The sequence below is a fragment of the Danio aesculapii genome, chromosome 3 (genome assembly GCF_903798145.1).
Source record: "Danio aesculapii chromosome 3, fDanAes4.1, whole genome shotgun sequence".
NCBI classification, from domain to species: Eukaryota; Metazoa; Chordata; class Actinopteri; order Cypriniformes; family Danionidae; genus Danio; species Danio aesculapii.
The window spans coordinates 55,615,437-55,639,413 of NC_079437.1; the positions used below are offsets into that span (position 1 = coordinate 55,615,437).

The 23,977-nt window shown below is 39.3% G+C and overlaps 1 protein-coding gene across 1 annotated transcript in view; it reads right to left on the minus strand.

The window, feature by feature from the left end:
* Positions 1–23,977, minus strand: part of cep112 (centrosomal protein 112) — a 313,987-nt gene that overhangs the window by 162,096 nt on the left and 127,914 nt on the right. Inside the window, exons 18-20 of the mRNA XM_056454261.1 lie at positions 23,341–23,476; positions 11,359–11,466; positions 2,899–3,081 (exon numbers count right to left, since the gene is read on the minus strand). Coding sequence (XP_056310236.1) covers positions 2,899–3,081; positions 11,359–11,466; positions 23,341–23,476 — 427 coding nt within the window. The remainder of the gene's footprint in view (positions 1–2,898; positions 3,082–11,358; positions 11,467–23,340; positions 23,477–23,977) is intronic.

A 23,977-nucleotide genomic window follows, 5' to 3' on the forward strand; every position in this document is an offset into this window, starting at 1 on the left:
TGCAGCCCATTACTAGGAAAAATCGAATTATCGAATAATTTGGATGAAATTCTTTTATGAATGAGCTAACAGAACAAAGTCATATAGTTTGAGTTGACATGCTGAACTTGTTCACACCTGCCATTAATTTGAGTGGTCAGCACTAAACAGGTCAAAAACGTTTGCCGATTTGATTACTCTGGCCAAATTCAGAGTCCGAAATAAAAGCGCACGATAATATTGTCATTTCTTTTGACAGGTTAATTACTTTAACCACTTCCTTGTCACTAAAAGGTCACACTCTCAACAGTATCACGACTGATGTCGATCCATTAACAACAACAACCATAGCAATTGGAATGCTAAAGTAATCATTCATTTAATTTTCCTTCAGAGTAGTCCCTTTATTCATCAGGGGTCACCACAATGGAATGAACCACCAACTTATCTAGCATATGTTTTTACAGCGGATGCCCTTCCAGCCGTAATCCAGTACTGGGAAACGCTCTTACACATTCATTCACACACAAACACTATGGGCAATTTAGTTTATTCAATTCATCTATAGCGCAGGTCTTTGGACAGTGGGGGAAACCAGAGCACCCGGAGGAAACCCACGCCAACATGGAGAGAACATCCAAAAAGAACTGACCGAGCCGGGACTGAAACCAGCCACCTTCTTGCTGTGAGGCGACATTGCTAACCACTGAGCCACCGTGTCGCCCAGTAATAATTATTAAGTAATAATAATTGTTATAAATGTATGCGAAAAGGTGTCCACACACACTTTTTTTGATGAATACCAAAAACAAGCAGGCGTTCAGAATTCTCCTTATGTTAAAGAGAGCACTTATAACAAACAAAACATTATCACCCACTGGTGTTGATGCTAATACTCCTGTCATATTTGCAATTCTAGTTGTCCAGAAGACATTTCTATTTGAATGTCACACAACATAGTCACTGCCTGACAATGTGTTTGTTGTTTTAGAGCAAATTTCAATGTTTTAATCAATCTTCCATGTATATTTTACACTCTATGTGCACGCATCCTTCCTGAGATGCTCAAAACTTCTGGATTCCAGATTGTTTTCAATTCAATTCAATTCATTTTTATTTCTACAGTGCATTTATAATGTAGATTGTGTCAAAGCAGCTTAACATAGAAGTTCTAGTAAATTGAAACATGCTTCAGTCTAAGAAAAGTTTCCAAGCTTTCTAAGCTACACAAACAGCTGTAAAACACAGGTTGTGATTTGTGTGGTACGGTAGTCATACCAGCGATGTCAAGATCAGCACATCTTTGCTTCTCTGAAATTCCAAATGTCTTCTTGAGAAAGTCAAAGCAATACTGAATAATTATAGTAGTGAAATTCTGCACCCCTAAACGTCTAACCCTACCGTAAAATCCCCAAACTAAAAGCAGGTGGGGACATCATCAATATCAATACTCGACTCTCTGAGATTTGAGGTTAAAAAAATGTAGTTTGCTTTATAAATAGCATTAGTTTTCGTCAGCTTCTTACATGTCAATATTCTTTCAAATATTTCCTGGGATCCTTTCCAGTCCATGAGTTTCACTCTCTGTGAGGATTTTTATTTTTTTTTTTTGGAATGGAGATTTTTTGGGCCGTAGAGGTTTGATGTACTCTCGGCCAAAACGGCATCATTGAATTGCAGAAGACAAACAGATCAGCCAAACCACAAATCTTCTTCTTTTAGTGCCAACTAACTGCTCAGTACATGATGGAGGACATGTCCAGCAGATTAGGACACCTGAGACATGAACGCTCAGTGATACTGGATTTCATATGATGACATTTATATGGCGAAAATGAGTGTAGATCCATGTCCATGACACTAGGTGAATAACAACTGATGGTCTATTTGAAGATTTCATAACATCTGATATCCATTTTTCAACAAACCCTAGTAGCCATACAATGTTTTGAAAGTATTTTAGTGAGATTGTTAGTATTAAACAAAAACGTTAACTTAAAGCACCAAAAACCCAATTAAGCGCTACTTTTTAACAAATACTTGTATACTTTCTTACTAATAAATGACTTAGGATAGTAACATTTTATTTTGGAGCGCTATGTAAGTCCTCTGCGGAAACTTGTTAGATTTGCTGAAAGTCAATATGGTCTATCCATGCTGACAATTTACATTTAATCTCAAGGCTTGACGAGCCCAATGAGTCCCCAGTTGGGGGCTAGTCTATCAAATGGCTTCCCACAGGGATCTCACGATAGTCATGCTGGAGAAATAAGCGGCGAACAGAACACTTGGCACAACAGGGACCAGAAACCCGCTGATGACCAAAATGGTTTTTATAGCTTGAGAGCTCATTAATATCCTCTAAATGACATTTTGTTTTGTGGTAGTTTGAGAAAAAAAACACACAAACAAAAAAACCCAAAACATGCAGCCTACAATAAAACTGAATTGATCGTTGGAGAACAAATATTAACAAAACACCAATATTCACATCCCAGGAACAGAAAGATAAACTCAATTTGAACAATAAAAGGTGTGAAACTTGATTCGTTCATCCAGAAGATTAAGGTTTCCGCCACTTTTTAAATGAAAATTGTTACATTTTCAATTAAATTTGGCTGTGAATAGTTGCACATAAAAATAATGCCCAAAAAGTTTGTGTGTTATGATTTCTATATTTCATTCCCCCAAAACTACACACTCAAAACATGACAACAGTGTTGCGGAAAAGTATGCAAAAAGTATGTAATTTTTAAAAACAGTACATTCATATCAAATTTCTTTGCATCGTAACTTTGGAAAATATAATCATTTAATAAAATGCACAGTGTAAAAAAGTATAAGCATCAGTTTCACCAATATCCCGATTAGCAAAAGCAAACAGTGACAGAAAGCGAAGGAAAGGAAGAGACCCCCTACCTGAGCGTCGCGCTTCCTCCACTCCTGGGTTTGCGTTTGCTGCTGGACCATGGCGGCCCTCGTCTGCTTGTCCAAACTATCGATTTCCCGCTGGTGGTCCTGGACCAGGCTGTCCTTCTCGGCATTGTGTGTCTGGAGAAGGTGCGTCCGCTCCTGTTCATGCTGCAGTTTCAGTTCCACAATCTGATTGGACAACAAGGAGTAAGACTTCATCAGCGGAACATCCCTGTCGTCATGACAACTTGAGCATGGCTCAGCGAAGAAAAAAGTTGACGGCTTGGCTCATAACATAAGAACACGCAAATTTCCGCATCACTGTGACCTCACTTGTTGTTGTCCTCCCACTTTTGTGCGAATTTTGACAATTGTGACCAGCAAGCCTCTCCTTTATAGTAAAAAAAGTGTTAGAGATCAGAAATTAAGTAAGAAAACTAACATTATCCAATTGTAGAATCCTACTTACTGTTAAAAAACAAAAAAACAATTCAAATTTCTGCGCCTGTCCATACTATCATGATGGCGATCCTCGGCACATAATAACCACATACTGTTACTTCAATAGTCTTCTCTGACAACGAGCGCTTTGTCGAAAACGAACAATTAAGAGCCTTAAAAAGATCAGATTTAACCATCATCAATGTAATCAGAATTGAAAGCACACAAAATGTTGAAAGAACACAAAAGCTAGCTTCAGCATTATCTGGATGACTTCCACCTGCTGTGTGGTGAGTTGAGCCTGGCGATGAGCGGCGGCGCCAACGGGTTCCCAAGGTCCGTTCCCACTGTCTTCCGGATGGGAGATGGTGACCTTGACCAGTCCGGCCCCCGCTTCCCAGTTAGCCTGCAGTGAGAGGCCTGGTCCCCGCAGTTTTCAAGCTAATCCCCCCACATTGTGTGGCTCGGCACCCTACCTGGCCTGCCAGCTAGAGGCTGCTGTGGTGCTATTGAGTGTAGGTGATGAATGGGATTTGAGCTTGATTCCCCCAGCCAATCAGGCACAAGGCCACAAAAGACGCTTTAAACAACATAATGGCGTTTCCAATTTTAGTGTATTCGGTAGAAGTAAGAAGATTCTTCAGATCTTAGCGCTTTATCGATTTCACCCTTCAACACTGTAGAAGAAAAGATATGAGACATGGATGCAAGCAGACTTCTCTAATAGGGTGAAAGCAAACAGCCAACAGAAAGAGCCTCAACTAATTGATCTGGGACCGCCGACTCTCTGGTCCTAAAGGAATAGGGTAGTTTTCAACGCACCGTGCATTAGCATGCTAAACTCCGGTAAACATACTGATGCTGAGATCTCTGTTAGCACAACAATTCAAGTTCCAATATCTACACGCCATGACAAGATGAATAGCCCGTGATCAGTAATTACCTTTAGTTTAAAGCCCAGCGTACAGCTCGCTGTGATGGCTTAAACCCATCCCAGAGCACTTGTCGGACAAGCGACAAAGCGAGGCTTTGGTTTGAACAATTGTGAGATAATTTTTTTCGACGCAGGGTGAAAATCCACGGCAAATATATGGCGATATGACAGTGGGAAAGCGAGGGGTGGGGGAGAGATTGAAAACATTGAAACGTCACAGAAAGGGCTGCTGGGTGCCGGGCTCTTAAAGCGCCAGCGCTGAATGGCTGCTGTCACTGGGCAGATGTGATTAGCGCCCCCTCCTAGAGCGCCAGCGCCGAGGTCATGGAGCGGTGGGCAAATGAAGGAGGCTCCCTGGGGAAACTAGCGGTACTGGAGACGAGGGACGCTTGGCGGTGCTCAGTAGGGGTTCTGCTTGAAGAAAGAAGAGTGGCGGAAAATATATTCTATTATACACAGTACTGATGATCTAAAAAGGACCATCTATTTGTCTGTGTGAGGGAAAGCTGGAAAAGAGAAAGAAGGAGAGAATATGATTGTCTGGTTGATGTGGACAGACGGAATCCAAGGCAGCCGACAGAGTTGTGAGTGGGATGGCGTTAATGTCTTATACTGCTTGACTTCCTACTCTCTGTGACCTCAGACATGAGCTCAGTGTCAGCAAAGCGAGCCTGCATGACGTCAAATGGTGAAGAGGTCAAACAGAATCGTCACTTCTATAGAAATGCACTCTTTTAAAGTCCCATTGATGGGAATCCTGGGGAATGTCTCTTTGTGTCCGCATGAATAGCTGAAAGTGACCCTCTGACCACAGTTCACTCATTAAACCAACACTAAACAACTCATCTCAGTCCTTCCAGTATGTAACATGAAGGATCAATCCATCAGCGCTTTAGGAATGTAACTTAGGCTTCCATCCCTAATCCAAATGTCATTTTCCCTGACTTTCACAGACTAAAAAGCTGAGTTTCCATGACCTATAATGAATACAAAAACAGCAGACTCGCCAGAATTCTGAGATTCTGCGATCACTGAATTGAACACAAAATCAAGCAAATGGTGCGAAATTTAAAAGCTTCCCTTTTTTTAAATTGCCAAATATTTCCCACAGATTTTGGCCAGCCAGTACACTGTTCAAATTCCTGCTATGCCATCTGCATAGTTTCATATCAAATAACATTATATTCACATATAGAAAGTGCTCGATACCTCAAGTTAGGGCTGGGCGATTTAGATTTTTTTTGGATTAGATTCAACTTTATTGTCTATGAACAGAGATTTACAATAATGGAATATATGTACAGGGTGCTATTAATAATCAGTGTGCAGATAGATAAACAATTACAAATGTCCATGTGCAGTGGGTATGTACAGTTCAAATAAGTGAATCAGTGCAATGAATATGTGCAATTTTTTTAAATGTGCAAATGTTAAATAGTGCAGTGATTATGAGGAGTATAAGTTAGAGGAGTGTGGGGGGTGTATTGGGGGGCAAAAGAGTCAGTGGGGGGCAGAGTTCAAAAGGGAGACAGCTCTGGGGAAAAAGCTGTTCCTCAGTCTGCTGGTTTTTGTCCGGGGGAGCCTGAAGCGCATGCCGGTAGGCAGGAGAGAGAACAGTCTGTGAGCAGGGTGAGAGGAGTCCTTAAGAATACTGCGTGCTTGGCGCAGACAGTGTTTCTTCTGGATGTCCTCTATGGCTGGCAGTGTAGTCCCTGTGATGTGTTGGGCAGTTTTCACCACCCGCTGCAGTGCTTTACGCTCAGCAACAGAGCAGCTTCCATACCAGACTGTGACGCAGTTGGTCAGGATGCTTTCTACAGTGCAGGGGTAAGTTCACCAAGACGGCTGATGAAAGCTGGTTCTTAAATAGGCGCTGGTGAGCCTTCTTGACCAGGCTGGAGGTGTTGGTGGTCCAGGAAAGGTCCTTTGAGATGTGGGTCCCAAGGAACTTGAAGGATGAGACAGGCTCAACGGCCATCCCATTAATGTGGATGGGATCACGTGAGCCTGTTCGTCCCTTCCTGAAGTCCACAATAAGCTCCTTGGTCTTGTTAGTGTTAAGGAGCAGATTATTGTCGGTGCACCAAGTGGCCAGATGCTGTATCTCCTCCCTGTAGGCAGTCTCATCATTGTTGCTGATTAGACCAATCACTGTGGTTTCATCTGCAAATTTAATGGCCTATAATCAAAATCTCGATTAATTGAACGTTTTAACTTGATTATGATTATTGAACGATTCTTTTATTTATATATTTTATTACGCCCGCACTCATTAAAGCTACCAAGGGGACCAATCACAGAGCTTGCGCTATTTGTCGTCATGACATGTAGTTGCATTTTTTGAGAGGTCAGCGTCGGCGTCAGTCACGGCGAGGGGTATGTGACCGCGTAAAGGCTGCACCAGACCATATGCTGTGCTCGACACAGAAGTGTAAACAGAGTGGGGTCACGTGACTCCATACACGGTAGGGAAAGTAACTGAAAAAATTGACCAGGAAAAATTAGCTCGATTATAGGTTCTGAATGTCGATTTCGATAACTTTTCGATTAATCACCCAGCCCCCTACCTCAAGTCACAATGCACATTCAGCTGAAGCTTATTTGAAGATGTCCGTAGTATAGCTCGTTAAAATGTAAAGATTTTATATGATTTTTTTAATGCTACCGTTTAAGGTATTTTAACAGCTTTGTTTAATTTGATCACTTAGAGCAGGGGTCCTGGAGTCCTGCTGAGTTTAGCTCCAACTAGCTTCAACACACTTGCCAGGTTATTTTTCGAGTACATGGCTCACCAACCCCGCTCCTGGAGAGCTACCTTCTTGCAGAATTCGGCTCAATCCTTGATCAAACCCACCTGAACCAATTAATCAACAACTGAAGCAGCACTTGATAATTACAGGCAGGTGTGTTTGGTCAGGGTTGCACCTAAAACCTGCAGGAAGGTAGGTCTCCAGGAAGACCACTGTTCTAGTATATCTAATAAGGATGTTTCCCAGAGATGGGTTGCAGCGGGAAGGGCATCCACTGCGTAGAACATGTGCTGGATAAGTTTGAGGTTTATTCCGATGTGGCGACCCTGGATTAATGAAGGGACTAAGTCGAAAAGAGAATTAATAAATGATTGAATGAATGAATTAAATGTCCTGGTAGAAAATTAAATTCAACAGAATCTTCTTTTTTTTCCTTCTCTTCAATCTCTTTTCCAAAAAAACTAAAGTTATTGTTACACATGTTCAGTTTTTTAAATGATCCTTTTCAAAATACATATGTACTCCTTCCACAAATGTCAACATTATTATATTTTTTTATCAATTCTGGCTTTCAATGTGATTTCAGTTATTTAATCAATGAACATCGCATTAATTAAACAATCTGTGTTTCAGTTCTGTTTATAATAATGCATTTGCACATTTTTAATCTGGAAAAAATTACTTTTCTACTTATTACTTTTAGTTTAGCTGGATTAAAAGCAGTTTTACATAAAAAAAAAATAATAAAAAATTAAGGTCTCCTTAAGAATGATTTTTTTTCAATTGATCACAGAACAAATCGTTGTTATCCATTAACTTGCCTAGTAAACATATTAACCTAGTTTAAGTCCTTAAATGACACTTTACACTAAAAAATAGTATCTTGTAAAACAAGTAGAAAAGTATTATGCACTGTTATAATACTGACAAAGACAAAATAATTGAGTTATTTGAAACTAGTTATTAAAATTATTATGTTTAAAATTAATCTCTCCCTTAAACAACACTTTTTTTTAAGATTTATTTTTGGCCCCTTTGCCATTATTAGATAGGACAGTATAGAGACAGGAAGCGAAGTTAGAGAGAGAGAGAGAGAGAGAGAGAGAGAGAGAGAGAGAGAGAGAGAGAGAGAGAGCGGGGATATGTCCTCGAGCCGTGATTCGAACTCAGGACACCCTGACGTGCTACTGCACGCTGACCACTATTCTATTGCGCCGACATAAACAACACTGTTTTTTAAAGAATTCAAGTATAATAATTATTAGTGCACACAAAAAGTCTGACTGTACACAAATCTCTTCTTCACCTGTCTGCTGATAAATCTGTGCCCACTGGCTGCTTGTTTCCCTCTTATCACACTGTTTCCCATCCTTGAGCTAACCCAGCTGCACACCCTAGCTTGGATGTTTGCTCTTTGATGAAGGAGGAACATTGCAGAGATGTTTGAGGTTTCCAAAACATTTAAAGCGCCACAAAATGAGGTTCCAAAAATTCATGAACACAGCACTGCAAACAGTGTAACAGAGATTGCACAACACTGTGAAAACACACTGCCACTGCTGACACTTCACTGCGAAGTTTGATTATTTAGAACAGGATATCATCATAATGCAACAGGCTCTTGACTTGCCTTACAAATCAGTAACTTGGAGCTAAAGGAGTGCTGGAGTATGAAGCAACATTGAACCTGAAAAAAAAATTAAAGGACATAACAAAAGCAGTATCGTTTCACAGTTATAGGCTCCAAATAAAAACAAAATATCTTATTTGTATTATGGAGAGAAAAAGTAGAAATTTAGATTTAGTATATATTGTATACACTCACTGGCCACTTTATTAGGTACACCTGTCCAACTGCTCTTTAACGCAAATTTCTAATCAGCCAATCACATGGCAGCAACTCAATGCATTTAGGCATGTAGACACGGTCAAGACGATCTGCTGCAGTTCAAACCGAGCATCAGAATGAGGAAGAAAGGAGATTTAAGTGGCTTTAGACATGGCATGGTTGTTGGGGTGCCAGACAGGCTGATCTGAGTATTTCAGAAACTGCTGATCTACTGGGATTTTCACGCACAACCATCTCTAGGGTTTACAGAGAATGGTCTGAAAAAGAGAAAATATAGAGTGAGCGGCAGTTCAGTGGGCGCAAATGCCTTGTTGATGCCAGAGGAGAATGGCCAGACTGGTTCCAGCTGATAGAAAGACAACAGTAACTCAAATAAGCACTCGTTACAACCGAGGAATGCAGAAGAGCATCTCTGAACGCACAACACGTCCAACCTTGAGGCGGATGGGCTACAGCAGCAGAAGACCACACCGGGTGCCACTCCTGTCAGTTAAGAACAGGAAACTGAGGCTACAATTCGCACAGGCTCACCAAAATTCGACAATAGAAGATTGAAAAAATGTTGCCTGCTCTGATGAATCTCGATTTCTGCTGCGACATTAGGATGGTAGGGTCAGAATTTGGCATCAACAACGTGAAAGCATGGATCCGCCCTGCCTTGTATCAACGATTCAGGCTGGTGGTGGTGGTGTAATGGTGTGGGGGAAATTTTCTTTTGGCTCCATTTGTACCAATCGAGCATCATGTCAACGCCACAGCCTACCTGAGTATTGTTGCTTACCATGTCCATCCCTTTATGATCACAGTGTGTCCATTTTCTGATGCCTACTTCCAGGAGGATAATGCACATAAAGCGTCAGTCATCTCAGACTGGTTTCTTGAACATGACAATGAGTTCACTGTACTCAAGTAGCCTCCACAGTTACCAGATCTCAATCCAATAGAGCACCTTTGGGATATGGTGGAATGAGAGATTTGCTTCATGGAGTGACTGTATATTTAGTATATTAGGGTAAAACAAAATTGTAAGCAACAGTACCATGTCCTGAAGTTGCCTGGCCAGTTTACATAGGACATCATAATCATAAAGAACTGTTTTTTTAACACTCCTCCTTGCAGTTTTGCCTATAAAACCATTTAGTTGTAACTACCAAAGAAAGTAAAGAACTGTGTTCACACATGACCTGAACTGATCTAAGAATAGTTCAAATTTGCTGGCACTAGCGCTTATCTTTCTTTTTTTTCTTCTGTAAACAAACATAACTCCCCTTGCTGATCACAATTCTGGGATTTCTAGATGTTTATTAATGATTTTAAGTTTCTATTTACAATGTTTCCACCATATTTAGGTCCTTCTTAAAGTCTGATCCTCCACAAAAGAAAATAACATTAGTAAGCTTTAATATTTCATTTTTACTGGAAAAATATACTGCTTATATTGTACATTTATTTCTGTTTATATGTTTATAACACGGGCGACGCAGAGGCGCAGTAGGTAGTGCTGTCGCCTTACAGCAAGAAGGTCGCTGGTTCGAGCCTCGGCTGGGTCAGTTGGCGTTTCAGTGTGGAGTTAGCATGTTCTCCCTGCATTCATGTGGGTTTCCTCCTGGTGCTCCGGTTACCCCCACAGTCCAAAGACATGCGGTATAGGTGAATAAGGGAAGGCTAAATTGTCCGTAGTGTATGAGTGTGAGTGGGTGTGTATGGATGTTTCCCAGAGATGGGTTGCGGCTGGAAGGGTACCCACTGCGTAAAACATGTGCTGGATAAGTTGGCAGTTCATTCCGCTGTGGCGACCCCGGATAAATCAAATCATCCAATCATTTTCACCATGTCTTTATGCCTAATGCATCATGATTGGCTGATTAGATACAGTATTTGGAACATGTCTACTGAAACATGTGAAAGTGGTTGTTGAATGTTATGTTATGTTATGTTATGTCATATCATATACTATAATATATCATATCATATATTATATTATATTATATTATATTATATTATATTATATTATATTATATTATATTATATTATATTATATTATATTACATTCAGTGATCCCTTTTCTTAAACCTTACTGGTAATAATTTGTACTACAACTTGCTTCAGTCCAAATTATTTGCAAAAAATTAAAATTAAAATAAAAATCTGCTGCTAAGATTGTAAGGTAAACAACATTTCAAGATTTTCTATTTTATTCTTTATAAAAGATTGCACTAAGGATAACAGACACATTCCTGTCAGTCATGTCTATAAAAAGGTAGCATTTTATCAGCCGATGGGACTGATTAAATAGAGAACAAATTACATTTTAATCAGAAGGATCTGGACACCAAATGGAATGATAAGGAATATTAAAATATGAAAATTATCTATTTCTGATTCTGCAACAGTCCATCCAATTATCTAGAAAGAGTAGATCATTTCATTTGAAAATGAGCCATGTTGCTTGGTGTTACATGTAAATGGATAAAAAATAAAAATGAACTGACCTGCTGCTCGTATTTCTGCTGGAGCTCCTCCAGCTGGTGACTGAACTCCTTACACTGCTTTTCTCGAAGAGATTTAGAGCGAATCAGATCAGCCTCTACTTTCTCCATCTGCAAACAGAAAGTGTTGTGGATTATAGTAGAAAGGAGACAGCAGGAATTGAATTATTATACTATTTGAATTAATTTTATTTTATTATCATCTGCAAAGTTTATTCCTCAACACATACAAACACGCATCTAGGTCCCCTCTTGATCAAACAAAATCACCAAAGGCATTTCATTATAACATGATTTAAGGCATACAGGGGAGCTGAAAAATGTCCCCTTGGCATCAGGTCCCCTGTTACTGGGTGTGTAACGACACCAAAGTACCCTCTTAGATACGTAGATAAGCATGCACACACAGGTTGTTTTTTGTGATTTATGAGGACTCTCATATGCGTAACGTATTTAAATTTTTTTAGGGGTTTTCACCTTTATTTGGATAGGATAGTGGAGATTTTACAGACAGGAAAGTGTGGGGAGCAGAGATAGGGAAAGGGTCGGCAAAGGACCTCGAGCCGGGAATCGAACTCGGGTCGCTGTGAGCACCTTGGTGCTATGTGTTGACGCACTAACCACTAGGCTATTGGTGCCGACTTACCATATTTTTTTACAGTAAAAAACACTTATTATATGGCCTTAACCCTAACCATACCCCAGCCTTCACAGGGAACATGTGGCAAAATCTGAATGTGAAAAAACTGTTACAAGAACACAAGGCATATCCAATTTTTAAAGAAATTAATGTGCAGCAAGTATGTGTTTCAATAAAAAAAATTAAAATGATAGGCTTAACATTCATTCATTCATTTATTTTCCTTTTGGCTTAGTCCCCTTATTCATCAGGGGTCGCCACAGCGGAATGAACTGCCAACTTATCCAGCATATGTTTTACACAGCGGATGCCCTTCCAGCTTAAAAAAAAAAAAAAAAAAAAAAAAAAATATATATATATATATATATATATATATATATTTTTTTTTTATATATATATACAATATCTAACTCCTATATATATCTAAGTCCTGGAGGGCCAGTGTCCTGCAGAGTTTAGCTCCAACTTCCTTCAACACACCGGCAAAGAAGTTTGTAGTATATGTAGTTAGAGCTTGATTAGCTGGTTCAGGTGTGTTTGATTAGGGTTGGAGCTACACTCTCCAAGACACCGGCCCTCCAGGACCTAGTTTGGACACCCCTGATCTAAGCCAACACAACTTTCAGTTAAAAAGAAGAAAACAGCAGGGCGCTCATATATAAAATCTTCCTAAAAGTAAATGTTCGTCAGAATACATTTTCATTTCTTTATTAATGATTATGGCTTATATGATGATTTAAAACAGTTCAGTTAAGTCTGTATTTAATGAAAAAGTTTCTACCTTTAAGGTTGTTTTTTTATAGATCACAACTTTTGTGTGGGAAACGGCTTACGCACATTTCCACCCGTTTTGTCACATTTATAAATGAGACCCCAGGTATTTGCAGTCTACTACCAACAACTAAGTTCTTGTTTTCATTGTTTAATGGCAAAAATAAGTTCGAAACAGCTAAGTGAAATTTCACTGTTTTCAAAAACCTTTGCGCTGCAGCAGGTGTGCGGTGACACAGTGGTGCTGGTTCAAGCCTTGGCCGGGTTAGTTGGTGTTCCTGTGTGGAGTTTGCATGTTCTTCCAGCGTTCGCGTGGGTTTCCTCTGGGTGTATGAGTGTGAGTAAGTGTGTATGGATGTTTCCCAGAGATGGGTTGCAGCTGGAAGGGTATCAGCTGCGCAGAACATTTGCTGGATAAGTTGACGGTTCATTCCGCTGTGGCGACCCCAAATTAATAAAGGGCCTAAGCTGAAAAGAAAATGAATGAATGAATGAATGAATGCAGTAGGTGTGGTTGTAAATGAGTCAGCGCAGCACGCCACATCTTTACATGTTTTCGATTTAATGCAGACAGACACCAACGGAGCAATATTTAGTATTAAAAAGATATGGTAAAAATCAATGATGTGGCACTTTTTGTTCAGTGCATGACTTCCGAGGAGTCTTTAAAATCTCTCAGCAAGCAATCGTACAGATGTAGATCCAACTCTGCTACTTGAGCCTTCTGCATATTCATGTTGCTAACTTAAACCCGACTCACACTGTGCTATTTTTAATATTCCTAAACAATTGTAGCATGTCAGACTGTATGAACATGGCTCCCATGTCACACTAAAAGAGCTCAGCGGCCATTATACCAGACTGAGCGTCAATGAAGACACGCCATGACACACATGAAAGAAAACTCACCCGGAGTTTGACGTCATGCATCTGTGACACTTCAACTATCTAGCTGTTATGAGTCGGGGAACAACAGAGTTGAAGATCCAAAAGCAGCTGATTAGGAGATATGTCAGGCAGGCAATGGTCAAAACACGTACAGTCAGAAGCATGCAGATAATCCAAAAATCGTAAACAGAGTACAGGCGAATGGTCAGGACAGGTGGCAGATCGATAATAACAGTAAAACAAAGCAAAGGTCAAAAATATGGCAAGACAAGACAAGACAAGACAAGGAAACGCTTCATAATGCTCACTTACAGTTAAAGACTCAGCAAAGAGTGTGTGAGTGAATGAGGTGTCTTTACAGCCCTACTAATCAGTCCATCATGAGCTTCCAGCTGTGTGTGTGTGTAATCAGGGGGGATCAGAAACTGGTGTGTGAGTGCAAAAGCTTCTGGGAGTTGTATTTCACTTAGTGGCTGACATGTAGTTCTCCAGCAAACTGCAAGGCCTAGATCGCTGGTAATCCTGACACTAGCCTTCGAAAATGATACCTCACAGTAAACAAACAATCTGTAGTGGCAAAAAAAGCCTCAAAAATAAAACCGGGAAGAAAAAAATAGTTTTGACATTTCCTCACATGGATTGACGTTGTCACGCAGATTACATCACCAGATTTGATTTGATTCGTGGATTGACGCTTGTCACAGCTGTAGTCACACTGCAGGAAATTTTCTGAAATTTTCAGACACTGGCAGAACTTCATTGGAGGGAAAAAAAATTATCTCAATGGCCATTAAGTGGCTAATAGTCTAATAGAATCATTCAGGATTTTCAAAATTTGTCTCAAACGACCAAATCACAGTGTAATCAGGTCTTTACTGTTGTGGCGTTTGTATGTTGTTCTACTGTCTGACGTGGATATGAGATACAAATCACATAAAAGTAGGCGGAGTTTCAGAACACTCCTACTGAGTACATAATCATGACGGACCAACGGTAGCTCACCGAACTGTCCCAAACTTTAATTTTCACTCGAACTGGCAAAACAAGCTAAAAACAAACTTCATTTAGGCCAGATTTTGCTAGAATTGAAGACATTTCAGTTCATCCTTCGATTTTGAAGGACTCGGATTTCTACCTTCAAATCCATCTCAACGTGAATCAACGTCTATCCTTTTCTCATCATCCTGTTTCTTATATAATTATTTGATTATTTGAATGATTATTGACTTTGAAATTGATTTGAACCAATGAATAAGTAACACACTGCTTTATGTAAGAATGTTCAGTGTCCTTGCTCCTCTTTTTGTCTGTCTATTTTAGCTTTGTTTTCAGGAGACATACAAACCAGGTCATAGGTCATGGAGACCTCTCCCTCTCTCCCTCTGAACGGGATTACTGATGCTGAGGAGGGGAAAAAACACCTGTTTCTATTTGTCATGATATTATCTACAGTAATTTAGCTGTTTTGATTGTTAATTCCTTTTTATGTTAGATAGACTTAGTGTGTAGTGAGGATATTGTAGCCGAATGTTGATTAAACCAGTTTTGAACCAGTTTGATAAGACAGCTGAACGTACAAGAAACAACCTTGAGTTTCCACAACAAACTGTCTCTTGCGTCTACTGCGTCCATGGTTTAGCTTTTTACAGGTCAGAGATCAGCTCTTAATAGTTTAGGGTCGGCCTGACCCCCAAGAACCATGCCACCATCCATATCTGGAGTTAGATACAATTCTTCCTTGATGCACACATTTAGAATTGTCTATTTTTGCTGTAACCAATGGATCCCTGTTTACCTGGATCCCACCTTTTCTGGACTTGTGTAAAGAGTAAAATTGCTGCATTGTTGTACTGTAAGTCAGCACGGCCTAGGAACTCATTGCGAGAGTTGAAGCAGGCTTCTGCTGATGAAACTGCAAACTACCTTCAGTAAAATTAGATTATTTATTTGAATCTCTGACTCCGGCTCTTCTTCATCTGACAGACTGGTCATTCTTTGGGTTAAACTGTATATAATCCCTACAGTTTAATTTAAAGTATACCAGGGGCCTCATCAATGTTGCATACGCACAAAAACTTTGCGAAGTCCAGATTTCACGGTCACGTTTGGATTTACTAACGATGAAATTAACGTGAGAATGTACGTTGATCCACGCCAACTTCATCTCTGGCGTACGTGTATTTCTTGTGTGTGTTTGTTTTATTTCCATTGGCGACTCCTAGAGGCAATTGTGTTAAATTGCACACTACAAACTATCGCACCAACACATGTGAAAAACATTGCTATTCATTTATAATTGATAAAATGGGTTATTTATTTATTTATTCTTTACAAATTATGTGATTTAGAACATATAAAAGCATTTGCAAATGTATACAACCCTTAGTCTATGGCAATGGCAGTGTTGGCCTTATTAGAGGACGTTCGAGGCTCCAAGGTGGCAGGATACGCGATGGGTGGCTTCTTGGTGAGTTATGTATTTAAAGATATTATTAGACTTTCCCCCTCCATTTCTGTGTTTAGGTCTGTTTTAAAGACCAATCTATTTTCTCTCGCTTTTAATATTCCTTGATAACTGTTTTATTGCTTTTATATGTTAAATGTTTCTTTTATATTCTGCTTCTCTGTCTTTAGCACTCCTATGTACCTCACTTTGGTCAACCTTGGTTGTTTTTAAATGTGCTTGATAAATAAATGTTGTTGTTGCTGATTATTCCGGCTAAGTTTTGTTTTATTTTATTTTATTGAGCGTAATTATTTAACTGCATATCAGGAGACTGCAGTTATCTATTAAAGACGTGGCTGTTAACCCCCCTCAACAACCCACAAACTGACCAAGAGTGCAGATACAATGATGCCCATTCTCGCACTCGGTCAGTTGTAGAGCGGGCGATTGGGCAGCTGAAATGCCGATGACGCTGCTATGATAAGAGCGGAGGGGTGCTGCTATACCACCCTAACAAAGTGTTCCTCTAATACATCTGTGTCTCCCACAGACACAGATACTACTCCAGACAGTAAAGAGGCAACTCTCTTCTCAAAGGGTGTTAGTTCAGCATTCCCTGTTCCCCCACCTGTTCAGTCCACACTTTGACGGTGCGCTGCTGTTCTCCTCTCAACCTGCACCTTTACATCGGACCATTTCTTTTTTAATTCACTCACAGTGTGATGTTCAGATCCCACTGCGTTAACCGCGTCAGCTAACCTCTTCCACTCTATTTTTTTTCTCTTGTTATTAATTCTGGAGGACAAACTTGCAAATAACACAGTTTTTCTCCGGTCTACCTCCGATAGGAGCACCTACAATTCACATTCTGTCAAGTTTCTCTTCTTCCTTAGCTCTTGCCATTGCTTTTTCATTTGATTTTGCCAAAGTGAAGTCATTACCATATTTATTAGGGGGAGGAGGGATGGAGGGGGTTGCGCTCGTGCGCTCAGTTTCACGTTAATTCGGATGTACAAAGAGAATATGCGTGGGATTCCGCGTACACAATGTTTTTATACATCTGATTTACTGCGTAAGCACATTTACAGCTTTGTCCGTATGCAATGTTTTAGTATGAATTCAACGCAAGTCTTGGTACATGAGGCCCCAGGAGCTTAAGGTACAGTAATAAGTTAACAGCTGCCATTTTTTGACTCTGTTTCCGGTTAATCCATTTAGCAGGCCTTGGAGCAGAGCTAGTATATTTCATAAAGTAGGTAGTACTTCTTAACAGGATACATGATCAGCTTAATGGATTAAATCGTAGATCTTAGCTGAAGATACGCTACATTTAGCATGCCCAAGTCAAGGCCATGTCCTGTTAGAGAGGACTTTCCTTTCTGCGATGCCGTTACAAACAGATGAATGCAAATGGACAGCGTACAAAGAGAAAGAGAGGGGGTGGCATGGAAAGAGTGAGGAGAGAAGACTTTGATGTGGGCTGAATCTTGGACAGATGATGATCGCTGGAGACACGGGGTGGAAAGAGAAAGGTGAATCAGAAAGAACATGAGCAGTATGTGGGCAGAAGATCTGAATCCAACAAGAGCTTTAGGATCCCCAAACGCTCGCCCACAACTGCATGACCATTAGCACACACATACACACACACAATGTGTGTCTTTAATATGTACAACTTTTAACTGTCAAGGTTTTCAACAGGATATTTACACACTCCAACAAAATTCAGTTGTTTCCTCACCTTTTGATGCGCGCCTGTCAATCAATATTGGTGGGCGGGGGGACCGCACTCCTACGTCAAGTTGCGGTCGATCTGAAAACCGCTCCAATTGGTCCACCGTTTTTATGTTGTTAAATTGAAAAAAAAAAAAAAAGGACTGGGTTCACCCCAATATGACGGTCTATAGCAGTGATCACCAAACTTGTTCCTGGAGGGCCGGTGTCCTGCAGATTTTAGGTCCAACCCTAATCAAGTACACCTGAACAAGCTAATCGAGGTCTTCCTAGGTATACTAGAAACATCCAGGCAGGTGTGTTGAGGCAAGTTGGAGCTAAATCCTCCAGGGACACCGGCCCTCCAGGACCGAGATTGGTGACCCCTGGTCTATACACTATACCTATACATATGTCTGTCCAAACAGCTTGAAAAGTACAATTTTCCCCATAGGTGCCCTTTAATATTACTAAATTAATTCGATTTATATTTATCATAAGAGTATCAAATTTCAAATCATAAGTGGCGTGTTTTAATGGCTTCACGAGAATAACCCACATATGATTTTAAATGATCCATATAGGGCTGCGTTTGCTGAAAGCCCCTAAAGCATCAGTGGAAAACACAATGAAACACAGTCCAGGCTTTGACTGGACCAAAGATCATTGATTGATTATGGTTCAATTGTATTTATTTATTTTAATATGTTTACTTTATAATAACGTGCACTCACATTCTTAAGAATGTAAACCAAGTTGGGTCATTAAGTTTTGAATGATGCTCCGAATGACCATTTTTTTGTGAAATGGAAATATATGAATGTAAATAAGAGGCTAGGTAACAATAGCAGGAATGTGTGGTTGCGCACACATTGGACGCAGGTGTTGCAGCGAATCGCTTGGCGCCGCTGAGCATCTGTGTGCAGGATGTGATGTGAGCAGAGCTGTTTTTTTTGGGGGGGCTGCAGTTGTTATGATGGAAAATGGTGAATGTACAAACAGTCATATGCCATACATGTTGGGATGAGTAACTATTTCTGATGACTAACAGTGAGATTTTTTTTGCCAATCTATTTCGAAGAAAAAAAAGCTTTTAAAGCCAGCTGATGGAGGCTGATGGAGATGTTATTTTATTTTGGTCAGGGATCGAGATGGAGTGTTAGCCAGATTGAACCTGCTGTTCCCGCACAAGCAACACAGCTCCATGTTTTGAAGCACATGTGCTAACTATTAGGTCATGCTGGATCCTTTTATTGCCGTGAATTGCCGTCTGAGGGATGCTCACTGTCCATATGTGGGAATGCAGCGATATCCTGTGAGACCGAATGAGGGAATGTGATTTATGGTCCAGTCTGCAGTACTGATCACTTGCTGTCTGGATTCTCTGGAACAATCCGCAGCCTTAATTCAGCCTGAATGTAACTACACAGTGATATCAGTGAAAGAATGTCTCACACAGTCAGACTTTCATCAGCTTAAAGTCTGCTGCTCTGAACGGTTTCTCAAACTACAATCATTACTTCAATGTTTGTCTACTAATTCTACTACAGAAAACACGTAATTAGCTATAATTAGAAAATTAGATATCAAACAGAAATGCATCAAGTTTGTAAAACATTCACAAACCGTTTGGTGTGTAAAGTTAAATGCTTTTTTACTTGGAAATAATTCTAATGTGAAAGCAGAATGCCATTAGATATAACCCAGACATACAGTATGCAAATAAATCCCTGGTAATGAATACATTGATCACCAGTTTTGCTTGCATACAACTAAACGTTACTAAATATTAACACGTTTAATTGACTTTTTAATTGATTGGTATTTTTTTAAACCAAAACCCCAAAAAATTACATTTAATTTAGCCAAAAACAAAACCTGAAAATTTAAAATTAAATAATATAATAATCAATCAATAAATACAGTAACAGAATCTATAATCAACACACAAAATGATGTATCTACAGTACTCCAACTATTCCAATGCATATCCATTAGAACTGTAAACATATAGGATGTGTGTTTGCCCCGACGTGTTGCAATTTTCAGACCAGCGCAAACGTAATTTTCCCATTTTGCACCACGTTGTTTAAATAGCAAATCTATTATTCTGTGGGCTCATGGGTGTTCCGGTCTAGAAAAAAGGTGTGTTAAGGCGCATTGCTATTTTGAGGAACTAAAATACACTGTGCAATAGACCAGCTGAAAGCAGGTCTAAAGTCCAGCGCAGTGTGCATTAGTTGTGTGTCTCGCTTACACATTGCTTAAAACACGCAGGATGTACAGCAATACGCAAATATCTTTACAAAGAAAAAAAAAAAAAGGATTAAAATTCTACAAAAATTAATATTTTCAACATAAATATAAAAACCACTGCCTCCATGCCTTCTTCATCTCAAGGGGCTTTTTTCAATTTATTCACGACAACTTGCTTTTGTATAATGTTATTATTATTAGTAGTATTATTCAATTATTCATTATATGCATATTTGTATTTGTTTTATTAAAAACAAGCTTAGATTTGTCGGGTTATAAACCATATGGGACATAGGACGTGTGTTTGGCTATAACTAGGGCCAGACGGAATCTGCGGACATTTTTTGCTATTTCTGCAGAGAATTTTGGTAAAAATCAGCAGATTTCTGCTGATTTATTTTGGAAGTATCATAACTAAAACCTTAATACATGAAATAAAAAATACGATCTTTTTAACTTTTATTTAATGTGTAAAACGCAAATCCAATTAGATTCACTTTATTTGGTAAACAAAGCAAGTCTCTCATATAATATCTCTACTAAAAGACAGAAAATATTACTGTACAAACTTTATTGTAAATAAATCAGATGAACATTTTCATATTAGTCAATAATATTACTGTACTTAATTTAAAAACTGAATAAATATAGATTTACACACATTTACTCAAGTAAATAAACAGAATTAATGATGGGCTAAAAAATCTGTGGATATCTGCGCGCGCAGATTCTGTGTGGGCCTAGCCATAACTTTAAAAATTAGTTTAAGTTAACTTAATAAAGTTTTTTGAACACATTGGGTTATTATTGTTCATTTATTCGTTTGCTGGAAATTAGAACTAAATTTAGAAATAGTTTTGAAACGAATCTTTGCCCTTAACAAACTAAATTAATTATGTAGGCTAATGGATGTCTTCAGTGGAGTGTGTACAACACCGTTTCCTTATCCTTGAAAGAGAGAAAGAGAAAGTGAAAGTAAAGGCCGAATAGAGGAGGCTCATTCTTTTTCCTGGCACTGCAGATGCTGTTTAACTGTTTTCTCGCTAGTGAAGCGTTCAGTTTTTACATCGACAAAGTATGCCATGTAAATAGCAAATGCGCCAGCAAACTCACACAACTAATACTTGAAGGGAATGAGAGACTCTGATTGGTTTATTCTCAAAACACACCCAGAACTCATTAAGAGAATAAGCACAACCCTGTTAGACCATGCGCCGCAGCGCAGAGTGTATTTTTTCATTCTTAAAATAGCAAAAGTGGATTCAGACTAGCTCTTAATGCATTTTGCGCCCTTTTTAAAATAGAGCCCATCATGAATGTTATTTTAGGAACCTTTTGAGGAGTTTCTAGCTAACTGACAAGCTGTGAACATTGGCTTAATCCTAGGATAAATACATTGAATTCATATTGTTTACAAGCAGTTTTATTGACATCTGCAGGTGATGCAATTAGGTGTAGTGTCTTTCAACATTCTGACGATGGCTCACAGTTTCCACTCTAATTCAACAAAAGGTGTTCACTCAGGTTGACAGCAGGACTCTGTGCAGGCCAGTCCAGTTCCTTAACACCAAACTCATTCATCTATGAATTTATGAACCTGCTTTGTGCACTGGTGCGCAGTCATGTTCGGAGGGGCCATCCACAAAAGGGGCCATCCACAAACTGTTCCCAAAAATTTAGGAGCATAAAATTGTCCAAAAGAGTTATTTTCACTGAAACTATAAGCCAAGCCCAACCTCGCCAAGCTAAACATTCTCCACCTAATTTTAGACTTTTAGCCTGAGTGCTTGTGTTTATACACCTGTGGCCATGGAAGTGACTGGAACACCTGAATTCAATGATTTTAAGGGGTGTCCCAAAGTTTTTGGCAATATACTGTATATTGAGGACACATAAACCCCTTAGCATTCCAGCAATTTGCCCAAGATTCGCTGAGCCATTGGTTACAGCTTTCCAGCAATGCCAAGTGTTTAAATAATCATAATCCAACATTCACTATTTGTGAACTTCATGAATTAAACAATTGTAAAGACTTAATTAACAAAGCCCAATGCATATCATTTTAATGAATCAGTTGATAACAGCATACGCTAAGATTTATATCATAAGACTGAGATTTAAATTTTGGTTTGAACCATTACAAACAAGATCTACAAGTATAAATAGTCTGATTATCAATTAACAGACTGACAGATAGCAATAAAATGAAGCACCATTGGATAAGTGCCAGTTAAATGACACTGTTTCAGTCAATTAACATCTACTTCCAAAACTTTATTTTAAGCTGGTAAAATTTCAGCCACAATAAATAATTTTGGAACCTACACAATATCAGATTTGAGCTTATTGTTACTGTATGCAATACAGCTTTAACTATATAAATGCATGATTTAAAGCGCATGGCACAAGTGGACTTAAGGCATGTCCAAATTCTTTTTTGCTATATTAAGAATGGGAAAAATGGTCAACACACCCAGCACATGGTCTACTAGTATTGTCCTTATTTTCTTAAAGAGTTATGGATGTGTTTTGGGAGCGTCTTATCTCCCATCCCCTTTAAGAGTGAGCTGCGGTTGTGCCACGGCAGATTTGCTATTTATATTGTGAACTTTCTAAGAAGGAAAAACTGAACACTTCACTAGCAAGGAAACAGATCTGTAATTAGACAATGTCATTCATCATTACTTCAAATAAGTAGGTAGGCTAATTTTGATTAATGCCATGACTCTCCATTATGATATGTAGCAATTTTTATATTTATGTAGACAATAATAATGTTTCACATTTATTATTATTTTCTAATAATTTTTCATATTTAAAGATGTTACGTGCTGCTGTGCATCCCTGTGTGTATAATAAGCAATGCATATTCACGTTGTGGACCTGCTTATAGACGCAAATCACTAATGCTCACATTTTATAACACAAAACTATTACAGTTGGATCAAAATAGCAACACATCAACAATGCAGCTTAAAATACCTCCTTTTCAGACCAGCAAGTTCAAATGTGATGTTCATACTTACACAGGATGTGAAAATGATACCTGTGGCAGTCTGAAACTAGCAAAAAAACACTTTTATGCCAGGTGCCACACTGCACCGGGTGCATGATACGGCCCAGAAAGTGTGTCAGAGGGTCAGTGAACAGTGTGAGGTTGAGACTAATGCTTTGACATAAGCTTGACACAGCACCATTTCCATAAACCTGCCGCTTCTCCATGTCACTGTGACCTGGTGTAAACTGTGGTGTGAAGGTGTCCTTGACCAACCTGCTGCTTCATGTCAGCGTAGGTCTTCTCTGAACTGATTTCCACCTGCTTCTTGAAGTTCTCCAGTGCGCTCTCAGCCTGCTGCGCCTGATGTCTCTGACTGTCCCGAACACGAACCAGCTGCTCCTCTTTATCCCTTCAACATAAAACACAAAAACTGGGTCACCCTGACACTGCAATATATGTGCGTTTACATTATTCTCATGAGTAATAGTGAAAGTTCCTTTTGTAGCAGAGATGGAGAGAAAGTCGCATGAAAACATCATGTATTCCTTTAAACTGATTTTTTATCAGCTGATTGGGTGGGAAGTGTTTAACGTTCACATCGAACTTCAGCGCCCATCTCGGCGCACAAATGTGTGTTGACGCAAAACAAACAGTGTCTCAGACTCATGTCTGACAACAACGCTGAGACACAACCACCAAAAGAGCTGTCAGATGCAAGTCAGACTTCTACAAAGAGCCTGTCAACCTGCTTTCACTGTTGATATCCGTGCATGTGGATATGAGTGTGTGGTACAACTCACCCTCCCTCAAGCCAGTGTAATTACTGTGGTAATTACTTTTAATTGAGAGAACAATTCACCAGGGCCCGTGAAAATACATATTAGTACTTCATCAAACAAGTCAACCAGCA